Consider the following 15339-nt stretch of genomic DNA (forward strand, 5'->3'; position numbering starts at 1 on the left):
CTTTCTTTTCCCATGTTTCGGAAATTCTCATAATCTATTAGAAAAAGGAAACATAACAAAAGCTTTACATAGAAAATTAGACCAAAATTCAATTCCAGTTTCAGTGAAAGATTTATTCCCAACGAGGTGCGTGATACATGTACACAAATATAAACGACATTCCAAATCCAATGACTTACAATGTACTAAGAGCTAAGAGGATCGAACCGATTGTGTCTGCCTAAAAGTGTTAAGTGCAAAGTGTAGATAACGTTAGTCAGACGCCTTCCACATTCCATCAGCCAATGGAAAGATGCGTCCTACCCGATAACCGAAAATGTATTCCGTAGAAAGAAGGAACGCAACGAGAGAGAAAGAGATAAATGTGAAAACGCAAACTAACAAACAATTTTTAAAGAAATGAACAAAAAAAAGGTGATAATCATAAATACGGTGACGCATCGACGCTCCACAACCCCCCGCCCCACTTTGTTCACCTTCCGTTTTCTTCCATTCCGTACATCATCCATCTCTCCGTTCGGTGGAGATCGAAATCCGTTTCGGAGGAATCCCAGTGACCGCACACCCGCACACAGTGGGCTTCGCCGCACATTTACCGAGTTAAAAAACATATCTAAACGCATTCTGCGAATTCTCAACCCTTCAAAGATAGACAAAAATTGAAATTCACATGAATACCATTAGCTTGACAACCGTCTCTATCTATATACATATGTATCTATCATTTTTTATCGCTTGTCGAACAACTAATCAAACATTCTCCCATCTGGCTCCACTGTGCGCCCGGTGTCGAAAGGGTGACATATGGTAGCAGCAACAGCGTCGGCAAAGTGGCGACTGCGACGGTGGCTTATGACTCAAATTGTTGGTATGCCCCTCCAGCGATGACCTGCTGCCTGCTTCTCTTCCACTGCTGCCGACGCCGATGCCGCTGCCACTGTCACTGTCACTGCTGCTGGTGTCTAATGGTTCTTGGAATTGCCGTAGTGCTGCGGCCGCAACCCTTTAATCAACTTGTAGCCCAAAAAAAAGCTAAAAAACTCAAACAAAAAATAGCTAAATAAATAAAAAAATATAGAAAAAAGCTTAGACACTTGTAATCACGTAAATTTATTTAAATACCCTGAAGGCTCTGGCTATGCCTAGTCTACGCTTTAATAAATATATTAATATATTTTTTATTCAAATATACATATGTATGTACATACATATGTACGTATGTATCTGCCCTGAGGGTGAAAATTGGATTCAAGTTGAGTGCAGAAATGAGATATCTAAAACCGAATTCCAAATTCAATATTGACAAAACTAAAATGTTCTAAGCCATTTAAATATGTACATATGTGAACTGTGATGCTGCCGTCATACTAGAGATACTTACAAAGAAGATTCAAAGATCTAGCTTGAAATTAGTCAAAAAGTCATCACTACTGCTGCTGCTGCAGCGCTTGGTTCAATACACTCGGACGCTAGCAGCGTTGGAGCAGCAGTGGAGCTGCGGCTATCTGCCGATGACGATGACGACGTCGGCGGCGACGACGACGACGGTGGAGCCTCTGACGGACGCGATCGAAGTGCCGCCACCGCCGCCGTCAGTCGTCAGTAATGGGGGAAACTTTGAACGCAGCGGAACGTCGCGAATAGAGCGAAATAAGGGAACAAAAAACAAATCAAAGAAAAGAATAGCAAAAGCATAAGAAAGGCAAAGAAAAAAGGAAGTGATAAGCGGCGGATATTTTGTTGTTTTTGTGTGTGTGCGCTCTTAATCGGTGAATGATTCCAAGCAGATCCTCTGAATAATCGAAGGATATACATACAGCTACGATACGACCCGATCCGATACAAGATGGTGCATCTTTACCAGCGACGTCGCAGCCGCGAGCAGGTGGGTGGAGAGGGGATCCGGAGATCCGTTGCAGGCGGCACGCGTCATCTATCCTCTAAAGAAATGTGGAAGTGGAAGTGTGGAAGTATCCGTGTGTATCTGTTTGTGTGTGTTTGGGGGGTAGCTTCGTGTCGTGCCTGGCATGCGGATTGTCTAATTAATTTCCCATTGAAATTGCGCTTGAATGAATGAATGAATCGAAAAGCTTATGGAATTTGTACCATGGATAGGGAAATGTGTCTACACTCTTATCATGGGAAGAGGTAGATACAGAGAGAATTGTGTAAACATTAACTGTTTGGAGAGAAGCCAGAGGGAGAGAGAGAGACCCATTAATTATTTGGATCGGAGAAGATTATTTTGCATTGCTTTGAACTGCTTCGAAACGTTCGGGTATCGTGGGGAAACGAGGTCAAGAGTTTGTTGCTGAAACTTGCATTTTTTTGTTGTTTGTTGCACCCCAAAAGAAGCCGAAGAAGCAGCACAAGAACTCAACGAACGATATGACACGAAACTCTGTTGGTAATCAAACTAATCAGTTTGCATTCCCGGAAGTATCCGTTGGAGACACAGAGAACGAGAGACAAAGACTTCCGATTGGATTTAATGCAACACCGTTGAACACATTAAAACATGAAATTCCCATCCCTGTGTAATGCAATGGCAACACTTTTTAAAACTCTAGTCTCCCCCTGGTATGGATCATCGAATGAGTAATTTTTCCTAAAATGATAGCCAGCAATGATCGACTGATTAATGATAGACACCTAATAACTATCTTGATGGCGCATCGCGTATCGCATGTCACGACATGTCGATGGAAGTTTCTCATTCTTTGCTCGGTTTGCATCATCATCATCATCATCATCTTTCGCATTCGCAATTTTATTCATTTGGCATAATAAAAACAGCAAGTTTATGTGCAACTCTTCCTCCTAAGAGACAAGACGGCAATGAAGTGGGTCGAACATCGAATGGAATGTCCCACAACTTTTGTATTTTATCGATCGAATGGGATGGAAAAGGTTCTTACAATTTCTTACAATTTTCTCATGCATTCTTGTCTTTCTTCTCTTTTTAGGCTGTAAAACAATTCATAGATCTCTGCAACAATCTTGGTGCCACAACAACAGCAACAACAGGGACATTGACAACATCCACATCCACATTATCAGCTGTCTCTGCTTCTGCCTCTGCCTCCTCCACAAACTCCGCCAGCAGCACACAGATATTGGCGGGAGCTGCCGCCCCACTGGCCTTCACGGTGCCACCAACAGGAGCTGCCACAGCAGGAGGAGGAGAGGGGCCCCAGCTGGCGCCCACCATAGCCAGGCGAGACATTTCACACACAACAGCTGTCAAGTTTTTGTACGCCCGTAAATTTGATATACCACGAGCCGTGTCGCTCTACGAACAGCATGAGCAGATCCGCCAGAAGGAGTATCTATACAACATCGATCCGGATGTGGAGCCACTGCGCTCCGAGCTGCAGACTGGCAAATTTACAATCCTCGTAAGCGTCTATCAATCCATGCTCTGAGTGCGGTCCGAACTTAACGTTTTTCTATTTTTCTCTTTGCCGAACAGCCCGCTCGGACATCCAGTGGAGCAGCGATTGCCCTGTTCACCGCCAATCGACACAGTCCCTTGAGTGTGGGGCATACGACGACGCTGCAGGGGATCGTCTACCAACTGGACAGCGCACTGCAGGACACGGAGACACAGCGTGCGGGATTGGTGTTCATCTACGACATGAGCGGCTCCAAGTATTCAAACTTTGACTACGACCTCTCCCAGAAGATACTCACTCTGCTAAAGGTGAGTCGGAAATGGAATCCCAGATCGAATAGAATCCCCTTCTCCATCGGATCAGATTTAGGAAAACAAACGTCAGGGAAAATGGCATTAAGAACGCGAATCTGAGTTGATTCTTGTGTAAAACAGAAATTACAGATTGGTGCATTGATCCATCACTCTACCCTCTGTATCTCTGTATTTTCCAATTCCTATCTTCAATATTTATATGAAGAATCGTCCTGGACAACTCTCCGTTGAGTCTTTAAGTTCGTAGAGCTAATTTGCATGTAGACACTCGTATCTAGGGCAAATATTTCCCATCAGAAGTCAGGCTTTTGCTTGCGTACCTTCAATGTCAGCTTAGACGACTTCTCTTGGAGTTGGTTGGTAGAGTGTGCCCCATTTCCGGCCTACTCGCGTGTGTCGTGTGTCGACTCCACTCCAATCTGAGCTTGCCCCTAAAAGTCACGGAGCGTGGCCCCTGGAAATTACGAATATTAAAACATGAAGTTGTCTCCTATTAATATTCACATATGCTGCTGTAGCTATTTGTCGCAGCTCGTGTATTTACCTACCTACCAGTACCAGTACGCGGTGGGGCATGTGCATATCTGCGTATCTGTGCCATGGGGAGCGAGCTGGCGTGGGCTGGGCGGATTCATTCTCCTATCAAACAAAATGGTTGGGAAATGTCTTCAAGCTGAAGATTTCTGTTTCGTTTCGTTGGCTTTTCATGTCATGCGTCAAATTTTCTTCATTTTCTTGCATTTGTTGGGTGGGGGGAGTGGAACGATTTGTGGGAGAAGGAGTGGAAAGGGGGCAGAGTGCTGGAAAATATGCAAATTATTCTACTAAATCGTCTACTGCTGCAGCCCTGTTAGTGGCTGAAGATCATTTCTGTTAGCCAACAGCCAAAGCACCTTCTGTTAGTTCTTTTCTTTCTCTGCTCTGTTAACAGGTTGTGTTAACATGGAATGTTACCGTCTGTTCTCACAGTTACGGTTAACATGGCAATGTAACACGAATTTCTTCTTACTGCTAGTTTACATATCAATTTTGCTTTACACTGCCCCTCCATTCGCGTGCTCTGCTGCCAGAGGCTTACATTTTTCTGTAAGCTTAGTGTTTCCATCTGGACCGACCGTCGATAGTCAGCTTTTGGTTCCCATAGAAACGGAAAGACTCGGAAATCCTTCCCCGAGCAACACCCACACACACAAACGCACGAGTTTATCAGAGAGCAAGAGAGACACAGAGAGAGAGAGGAGGAGCACGCGCTCCCAGCGTCACAGCAGCAGAGCAGCATCAACCGGGCGGTGCGTGGGCGTTGATGCCTTTCTGTGTTGGCGACAGCGGCGGCGGTGGCATCGGCGTCTCTGCCCACGCAAGTGCTGGGCAGATGGCAACAACAACAATAGCGGAATAAAAGCTCAAATTACTCTACCCTTAGTCAGAGTAAGACGCAATTTTGATTGGGGACAACCTGCCTGTCCCTGTCTGCCCCCATTTCCCCCTAACCCTTCCGCTTACCCGTACCGTATCTCCTCCGTGTCTGCCTCCCCTCGCCGCTTGTCAGTCGCCTATTTGCATACAGTGGCACCAGAAAAAACAACAACAGGTAGCTGTTATCGCTCTGGTTGTTGGCAGCTGGGGTGATACTCTACTATTTAGGGTGTAAAGGCATCGCGATTTGCCGTTGGCGAAAAAAAGATTTTTCTTTTCAAAGACTTATTGCTGTAATAAGATGCTTAGATACATAATTACATACATTACCAAAGGATCTAATGAAAATGGTAGGGTATCAAAATTGCGGTGCCTCGGGGTGATGGGCTTTCCTTTCTTGTTGTTTTCCATCTCATTGGCTGCCGGCTGCTGGCCCCCGCTAAGCCGAAGCACACTTTTCCATGATCTTTGTTTTGTTGTTTACTTTACAATTGCGTTTTTTTTTTCCCCGTCCAGTGTACCGTTGCTGCTGGGGATCATTAATACGAGGAGTATTGTGGATAAGAGGGGAAGGATGAAAGAGAGAGAGAGAGAGAGCAGGCCACGCCGGCCGGCTGACTGCGGGGGCAGAGCTTGCATTGCTGTTGGGTCAGGGAGGCCTTCAAAAGGTATATGGGCATACACAGCTCTACGTTTGTATGTGTGTACATTCATGCATAAATACTGGCATAATCTACCCACATATATATTCGTGTTTTTAATTCCATATACAATATAACGCAGTACGAAATCAAAACGCACATAAAATAAAGTTAACAATGAAAATGATTTGCGTGGGCGCTCTCTTATTCACTCATTCTCTCTCTGTCAGTGTCCCTCTCTCTCTCTGCCTTGGTCTCATTCCCTATTGAAACGCAAATGGAACACCAACACAGCTGTGGGAAGGTATATTAAATAACAGGTGAGGCAGAGTTGCCTCGATGTGTAGCCAGAGAGCGGATTACGTTACCTTCACATTTCACACAGCCACATATGCTGTACCTTTCCTGAAGCGTCGACGTCTGAGAGAGCGGGCTAGTGTGGAGAGAGCTTGAGCCTACAAGCGATAGTATAGGTGTTTGTTCTCTTTGGCACGCGTATGTGCTGGTGTTTGCTGCTGAGCGAGACAAGGCGATATGCAGGTAGGCGGGAAAAGATAAACAGCGGTTAATCTCTCCCTCTGTCTCGCTGGAACAGGGTCCCTCAAGGGGTTGCGTATGCGCGATATATTCCACCAACATCACGCATACGCAACATTTTGGGTCTTAAGTGGCAATGGAATCCATGAAAAATATCAGAACAGATCGTCGAAAGCGTACATAAATACATACATACATACATATGTACATTGTGTACACTGGTGTGCGTCATATGCCTACGCTTTTTCACTCTCACTTTTAAGTCATTGGAAAGAGGGCGAGGGAGAGGGGACGGCGACGGCGACGGCGACCAGCCAGCGAGCAAGTGAGCGTGCCAAAGCTCGCTCTCACTTTGCTGCTGCCACTCTCTCTCTCCCACACTTATCGTGCTCGCGCTCTCTTGCTCTTTCCGCCGTGTGTTTGCTTGACGGCGCTACGTGAATACGTCGCTTGTGGCTATCTTTTGCCTGATTAACTAATTCAGTTGACGTGTTCTAGTCGTCGTTTATAGATTGTATCCAAAAGTCCACACAGCACCAGACAGCAAAACAGCAGGCAGCAGCAACAGAGAAGCGACAGTGAAGAAGAGAGAGAGGAGATCAGCAAAAGAAGAAGTAGGCGAAGAAGAGAAACATAAAGAAGCGGAACATGTGCGTGTGTTGAATTATTGTTGTGAAAAGCATTTTCCAATATGGGAAAACCATTTCCGATACGCGATACGAAACGAAACGAGCGCGTGTGTTTAAAATATTTAATAAATATACAGAGTAGTGCTTTTATTTCACTTGTGCGATGTTCTGGGTGTTCTGGGTTCTTTTCTGCTTGCACTTGGCCCAAAAACACTTGACCAAAAACTTGATTGACATATGGGATAGACACTCTTTTTGAGATATTTATAGTAACAACAGAGAGACAACAAGAGAGAAAGACAGACAGGGAGAGAGGGAGAGAGAGGCATTTCATTCATTCACTTACTCAAAATGGGTTCCAATACGATTTGTGTGTTATTTTTACAACGTGCTTTTATTTGATTCTTTTTGTTGTTTTTGCTCCTCGACTTTGACGTAAATGTTGAGCATTTACATATCTCTGATTCTCTCTCAATCTCTCTTTCCATACCTTTGTGTGTGCTTAAAAATGCAAATTCGATCAAGAAACAACGGAATTGTTTGTGTACCCCCACCACCACCTCAGCTATTTAGATGTTCAGAATCGGAATCAAAGCAATTACATTTCGTATTTCCGCATTACCACAGAGCTGTTAATTGAACAGTTGGTGGCAACCCTGACACAAGTCTCAGGAGTCTGGCTTTATAATCTGATTGGAGATAACTTAAGATTGATTTTTGAGCAAATTAAAGCAAAAGCAAGCCAATCAATTGGCTTGTTTTTATTGGTTAGCCCTGGCAACCCTGTTGTCACTCTAAGGGTAACGGTGACTGTTCGTTTCAAAATAAGAAAATCTGGCAATGTGTTCTTTTGTATTATTGAGTGGCCATGTGGTAACCCCTGTGTCATAGACAGCGAAGGCAACCCTGGCAGCAAGCAACCACCACCCACTCGGCACAGCAGAAACAGCAAAAGCAGCAGCAGCAGCAGCTGCAGCGACAACAGAGACACATGCAACCTTGCAGCAGGAACAACGAACAACCCCCACAGTGCGAGTAGAAGTATTCTCTCTCATTCTCGGGCTGGCAGTGGCAGGCAGCAACCCTATGCCGCTCTCTGGTGGCTCGTGCCGTCAGCGATAGAGAGAGAGAGAGAGCGAGAGATTTGAATGTCGATGGGGGAGGGAGCGGAAGCGGGAGAGAGTGACCGAGGTGGTGGCAGAGAGCGCGTGCGCCGAGAACGCAGAGCCGCAAATACAAAAAAAAAGCAAAAAAGCGAAAAAGCGAAAACGAAACGAAAAAAAATAAAGGCAGCCGCCGGAGCAGCAGTCAGACGTAGTTCAGCTTTCCACGACGAGACGACGCGCGAGACGAAACGATATTAATATTCAAATATTCATTCGATATTCAATCACTATTCAGAAACTATTCGCATACTCAAGATACTCAACCACGGGGCAGGCGCTCCTAATATCTAATTGTAAAATAAACCTCCCCTCGCCACAAAACCTCATCGAATTTTTTCCAAGTGCAAAAACGGAACACACAGTGACTGCCAAAAGAAAACCCACGCACACACGCTCGCTAGCGTTACCTTTCTCTGTCTATGTCTGTGTCGGTGTGTGTGTGTGTGTATCTACAGAAACCAAAATTTTGGTTTTTAGTTTGTTGAATGTTTTGACAGTCGCAGCAGCAGCAGCAGCAGCAGCAGCAAAAAAACAAAGATACAATACCCACAAGATTCGACTCGTCGGGGGAGCGAGAAAAGTATCTACAAGTGCAGGTCCACCTGGCCATAACCCCCCCACCAAAACAAATTGAGAGAAAATAACTAAATACAAATTTGTTTTGTTTTATTTTCTTCTTACCCCCTCCTTCGGGAGACTCTCCGTGTCTGTGTCCTTTCTGTGTGCCACAGAACAGAGGATGTGGCTGGTCCATCTCTGCCTGCATCTCTCATTGTGTAATGTGACAGTCAATCGTTGAAAAAACAACAACAGCAATAACAAATAACAAAAAGTGCAACACAAAAACGAAATACAAAACAAAAAAGTTATGTAAAATAAAATTGTTCAATTGGAAGTGCAACCCAAAAACAAGCAGAAGAAGAAAATTAGCATTTAATTGTGCGAAGCAGACAGCCAGCGGCAGATCCCATGCCCCCCAAGCCGGCCCTGCTCTCCCCCCACCAATCCTCCCTCGAAACTTTAAACTATTACCATATAAATCTGAATAATTAGACAAGAGCAACAGCGAACAGCAACAACTAAAAGCTACAGCAAGCAGCAACAAAAACAAAAACAATTCCTCAAGAAGCGGCCACAAACTAAGCTCCACTCAGGTACTACATATTGAATTGATACTGGAATACAAATGTGAGATATAGTACGATGTACACTCGGATATACCAGATATAAAACCATATATAATTCATACGAATCGCCCCCTCATTACTGCTCTCTCTCTCTCTCTCTCTCTCTTTTGTTTAGTTTTTTTGCGTGTTTTTTTTTCAAGGTATTTGTCGACAAACATTTAAATATAATTTGATTTTGTTGTTGTTGTGTTTTGTTGGTTTTTTATGATTCATTAGCTTTCGAAATTTATTCAGTGATTCATTGGATTCACTGGATTCACTTTATTCACGGATTTACTCTGCCAGCAAATGATCATAGAACCGACCCCTCCACACACATTACACACACAGTCTCCTCTCTTTGGTTATTAATGAATAAATGAGGTGCTTCGCATGTCAATTAGCCAGGACGATTTCAGGGGAAGTGCTCCACCAATAAGTAGGTCAAATAATTGGGTGGCTAATGCAGCGTTCGGCTGCAGTATGCAAATTTGGGGAGAGATGGGGGGAAAGAAAGGTTTAGAGGGTTTAGAGAAGGTTTAGGCCTAAAGCAGTGGGATTCTAATCAGGATAAAGAGAGATTGAACTAGGAACAGGCAGGAAGGGGCACATTTGGTCCATGAACTCATCTCAACTGACCGAGTGGCACTGCTGCATGACATGCAGGCGGTACGGTACACTGGAGAGAGTGAGTAAGGGGTGAACAGCCACAGATAGACAGGAGCCAGGAGAATGGTACGAAAATGAACAATTGCCTGAGCTCTGCTCTTCTGTTGGCGATGTTTGGCGATGGCAGCAGGTGGGACTTTTTTCTTCTCTGAGTTTCTGTTTTTTTTTCTTTTTCTTTTTTACTGTTTTTGTTGTTTGCCTTTGGCTCAAAGAAAGCTGTCGTCTGTCAGCCACAGAAGAGGTACAACAAGCACAACAACAGAAAAACATCAAGGCGGTGGAGGAGGAGGAGGAGTAGAAGAAGGAGGAAGCAAAAGGTAGAAGGATAGGCAGAAGTAAAGCCAATCAAACACTTTTGGTTTGGGCTCAATGGCACGTACATTTCGCGTTGTATTTGTGTATTTGTTGCTCTTTGCCTTTTGTTCTTACTCATTTTTTGTGATTTATGTCCATCATTCTGCTCTGCTCTATCGTATCGTTTTGTATTGTTTTGTATCCATAAATATGTAGATGTACAGTGCGTTTCAGAACCAAAAGCTGCTACGTTTCGGTGGTGCACTCTTTATCGAACATCTCGCTCAGCTAAACGAAGGGAATCATCTGCGATCTACCGATCTATCGGTTATCCTTACAGGCTTATCGCGGAGTGTAACCACCGATTGATAGGATAGGCCCAGCACTGTGTATTAATTTGCTGTCAGGTTGAAACAAAAAGAAAGTTCTTTGTCCCAAGTGAAAAGCAAACCCCAAAAACGAAATCATAAATAATATGCGAATGCAGCAATGAAGGACACGCATCCCATGCCACACAAAACACACGTTCCCAGTTCAACATTCCACAATAAAGTGGAAAAGGTGAAATCAATATTTGATGGCTTTGGGTAGAAGATTTGAGGTGGTCTGGGGCTACGGGGGATAAGCCATGCTAATTGGAGAGCTCTTTAAATCGATTGAGTGACACACGACGCACACAAACACACACAAGACACTCATGCCACATGCCACATTCCGCATTCAACGCAAATGGAAACCTATGCCAAAAAGCTAATCAATTGGAAATCCCTAGGGGCAACCTGTCCTGCCCTGGCATTGGTATCTTTTCGAGTTATTGTTTTACGAGTATTAAAATTGTGTTTCTTGGATTGGCTTCCTTCTGCTATTTCTACGAAACATTTCCATTTCCCTTTTGGAAACACTGATGACTGGATCTGGCCATAAAGTTGTTGCTTCTTCCGCTCCATTCATTCATTCTTTCGTGCCTTCTTCATTGCCTCTCCTTCGCTCTCTGTCTCTCTCTTTCTGTGTGTGTTTCTTGTGCCGCTTTCGCCTTTTTTGGTCAAACGTCGAATGACGGGACGGACCGATCGACGACAAATTCGTTTCATGCCCAAAGTCGGCGACAAAGCTTGCAAAGCCAAAAAAACATAAAAAAAGCATTACCTATTTTGGGCCAATGGCTAATTTTACATATTTTGTATTTGTATATTTATTTATTTATTGTTTCTATGCCGTGGCACCACGGCACACGTTGCCACTGCCACCCTGATGTTGGGGGAGCAAAAGAGGTTTGGTTTTGCTTTTCTTATTCCTGGAAATCTCAGCTCCTAATTGGTTTGCCATTTGTACTTCACTTGAAGAATAACTAATCCTCTTATTTGTGGCGCCACCATCTCCACCTGCCCGAAACACTCGATTCACAGATTCAAACGAAAAGCAATCGAAACGTAACCATGCACGACCGTACCATATTGTATCGCTGGTAATTGAGATTCTGCCTCCTTCTCCCCTACCCCACCAGTAATTGTGTTTGCTGCTCTTGACATTTGTTGCACTTCGTGGAAGAGTTTTATGGATTCATTTTCTTGGGAAAGCACTTTCTGTGCAGTTTTTCATTGGAAAATTAGCGAAATAGAAAAATATTAAATCTCTGTGCACGGGCATGGCATGATGGTCTTTTCTTTGAAAATAAATTATAGAAATAGTATTTCAGTTTTAATTTGAAAATGCAATTTCATTAGAGGACAGTTTCCAGGAATCACAGCAGCAGCAGCAGCATTAGAAATAACAAAGGTACATATCTGGTATCCCAGGGTTTCCAGAGTATTGCAGATTGCAGAGACGAGTACATGCCATATTCTGGGAAACAAAACCATCCACCATCCAGCCACCCACTCGATGCTGTGATGTGTGGGTGTAAGTTTTCCTTTGAGACAGAGACTGCCTGCCACTGGTATTCAGTGGCACCTATTTATAGCGCAGCCTTTTCTGTCATTTGCATCCTGTTTTTCGTTCTCATCCACATCAGCCCCACACATACCCCAAAGGCAATGCAAAGGATTTGGGGGCGTTGGGGTGGCGGCCAAAATGAATGGGAGGCATGCCCAGGCACGTTGCTCTGCCCACTCGAGGGCGCCGAGCTCTAGGACTCCTTCTGGAGTTTCCTTCAGCAGATCTGAGCCGAGCCCACGCGACTTTTCATTCAACTTTTCCGCACAAGCTCCAACACACACAGACACCGACACAGACTTTGACCCTCAAGGCAGCCAACACAGGAGAAAAAACAACAGGAACAGCAACAGTATGCGTGGGGGGAAGCGTTATGTCGTGCCACCAGCCACACCTCCCACCTCCCACCTGTGCCTACTCCCTGTCCTGTGATTGTTCCTGTTGCCATGTGGCCTGGACGTTCGTCAATTAAATTTCTATATACTTATACACAATACAATGTTTGTACATATATCCATCGTAGAAAAGGAGACGGGGTCTGGGGTGGTGCAGGAGGCCACAAGTCAGCGTCAGATTCTGATTATTGGGGATTTATTATTGCCTCCATGCTCGAACATATTCGTATCTGTATCGCTGTATCTTTGACATTCAGCCAGTCCTCCTCCCTCCGTACTCATTCGCAATTCAATTATAATTGAATGTGTGGGACAGCCATAGAGATAGCCGGCCTTAACCGTATGAGGGCAAATGTGGATAGGGCTGACCCTGAAATGTTGACAGGAAAAAGACCGATTGCGGCCATTCCCAGGAATAGCACACAGAAGCCAACCACAAACTTCAAGAACTTAGCCGCAGGGAGAGTGGCGAAACATTTGCCACAGATACTTTTCATACATTTTTCACACATGTATAAATCTGGGGCTACTGGGGTTAACTTTCTTGTTGGGTTTTTTTTTGGTATTTTCGCTGCTGTCACCTATTGGTTTTGCGTTACAGGCTGGCTGCTCGATGCAGCATCCCCGTGGTGTGGCAGTCGCAGTGTTTAAACTCAATTATGACTCATAATACCCTGTGGCACGTTAAAAGCAATTGCAGCTCCATTTATTCATTTCATTCATTTATATTCTTCTTTTGGGGCACACACAATTGAGGTATGGGGAACCCATACGGTGTTGGCTATGCAAATTGGAAACCCAAGAAGAAGTATGGGGGAAGGGAATGCTTTCCCATTCAGAAAGAGCGAATGAATGCATTTGTTTCGCACTGCAATGGAATGGAATGGTATGCCATTGCCCCAGCCATTGCCTACTTTCAAGCGCCACCTTTAAGGGCAAACAAGTGCCGGCCCGCTGACACGACCCGTCCCGGTCCGTCCCCCCTCAGTATGCTACCCACAGGTGGGGCAAGTCCAAGTGAAAGTATACACAAAAAGCAAAAGCCATGGTGGGTCAGGGGGCAGCCACAAAGCATGGAAAAGTAACAAAAGAAAACCCGTAAATGTGTGTGTGTGCATGTGTTTTGGTTATGTGTGTGTGTGCGCCTGCACTTGCAACGATGCAACCATCCAAGTGTATTTTTCAGTATGTGGAGTATTTTTATTATGCTATATTTCTGGAATTGTTCTGAAACTATTCCAAAAGAGAGAAAAGAGAGAGAGAGAGAGCACTGCCTCACCTTCTGTTGGCTATGCCTTGGAGTGCGACATTGTAAGAGATGCTGGCAATTAAAGCTTTTACGGGAGTTTATTGAGCCACCAAGAGAGAGAGAGAGAGAGAGAGAGCGAGATGGCGACAGAGTGCCAGTATTGTAAAATACTTTGTAGTAGAAAAAAGCTGTAACTGCAACGGCAACTGCAACAAGCTAGCAACGAAACGATGGAGAACTTTAATTTAATTTTCCCATGAACATGAAATAGTTTGCCTTCACTTTTGCCACGAACACAAAAAAACCGACACGCACAGGCAACTAGCACACACACACACACACACACACACACACACACACACACACACACACACACACACACACACACACACACACACACACACACACACACACACACACACACAAATACACACTATTTCCCTTTCCCTTTTTCCGGTTTGCGTGTTTGATTTTGCGTTTAATTAAAGTGCCCACAAATGCATACCAAACCAGCACTAGGGGTATAGCAGGAGATACTTAGATACAATTATTATGCAGGTCAGGCTTGTGTCAGACCCAGCCCGTTCTATGCAGGACAATCTCAGGATATTCGGAATATATCTGAATAGTTTTCTATTTAGTTATGAAATTTAAGAGCCGCACAACTATCTATCTTAATGTCTGTGTATCTTAAGGCTTCGTTCCGCTTTTTACCTCCAAAGAGTCTCAACGCAGGCCGCTTTGGCTCTTGTTGATTTTGGTTTTGCCCTGCTTTTCCGCTGCGCCTCACACACACGCTAAACAATTCTGCAACGTTGGAGCACTGGGCCGCTGACCTTAATCTGGCTGGCTGTGGCTGTGGCTGCCGCAGCACTGTGGACTCTGCCTCTGGGCGGTGTGGAGTGGAGGGGCGAGGGCAGGGGCCAATAAAGCAAATGATGATGACACGGATACACAGAAAATGCAAACAAACAGACGGACGGACAGACGGATGGCGGGACGGATGGCTTCCTCTTCCTTTGCAGCCGCGAGAGATGAGACTGGCGACTGGCGAAGGGAAAGGGAAAGGGAAAGAAGGATCCGATGCTGTTTGTAGTACCTTTGAGTGGAGCCAAGTAGCCATTCATTCAGTTCCCCGCCGTTGCAATCGGCAATGTGCAATCGAAAACGACACACAAAAAAAGAAAGAAAAAAAAGTGCCGCAATGAAATTTGTTCCCAAAAAGTGGGTGAAGGTCTCCTCTCCGACAGACTTTCTCTCTGAGTGTCGCATTTTTCTTTTAGTTGCTGGTGCTGCAGTCCACAACTTAATCATGGGGCATGTGGCACGCAACTCTAGCATCTCTGGCGCTGTCTCTGCCACTGGCACTGTCGTTAGTTCCTGGTAATGGGGCTCGTGTCGGTAACTAAATGTAGGAGCTTTTCCACTGATTTTCCATAATGTTTGTTTGCACAAAAGCAAGCCCCTACTCTTCGCTTGAAGCTCGGTCTGTGGTTTTCATTCAGACGAGTTTTTCCATGGAAAAGGCACACACAT

At 44.8% G+C, this 15339-nt stretch overlaps 1 protein-coding gene across 3 annotated transcripts in view; it reads left to right on the top strand.

Annotated features, from left to right (window-relative positions):
- Window positions 1-15339, top strand: part of LOC117899518 (tyrosine-protein phosphatase non-receptor type 9) — a 28900-nt gene that overhangs the window by 10848 nt on the left and 2713 nt on the right. The window contains exons 1-3 of one of the 3 annotated variants that reach the window (XM_034809576.1): window positions 1798-1885; window positions 2967-3398; window positions 3473-3703. In XM_034809576.1, coding sequence (XP_034665467.1) covers window positions 1847-1885; window positions 2967-3398; window positions 3473-3703 — 702 coding nt within the window. In that variant the 5' untranslated portion in view covers window positions 1798-1846. Of the gene's footprint in view, window positions 1-1797; window positions 1886-2966; window positions 3399-3472; window positions 3704-8991; window positions 9253-15339 lie in introns of those variants that run through there. The other 2 variants (XM_034809585.1, XM_034809593.1) reach the window with 2 other exon arrangements.

The sequence above is a fragment of the Drosophila subobscura genome, chromosome A (genome assembly GCF_008121235.1).
Source record: "Drosophila subobscura isolate 14011-0131.10 chromosome A, UCBerk_Dsub_1.0, whole genome shotgun sequence".
Lineage (NCBI taxonomy): Eukaryota > Metazoa > Arthropoda > Insecta > Diptera > Drosophilidae > Drosophila > Drosophila subobscura.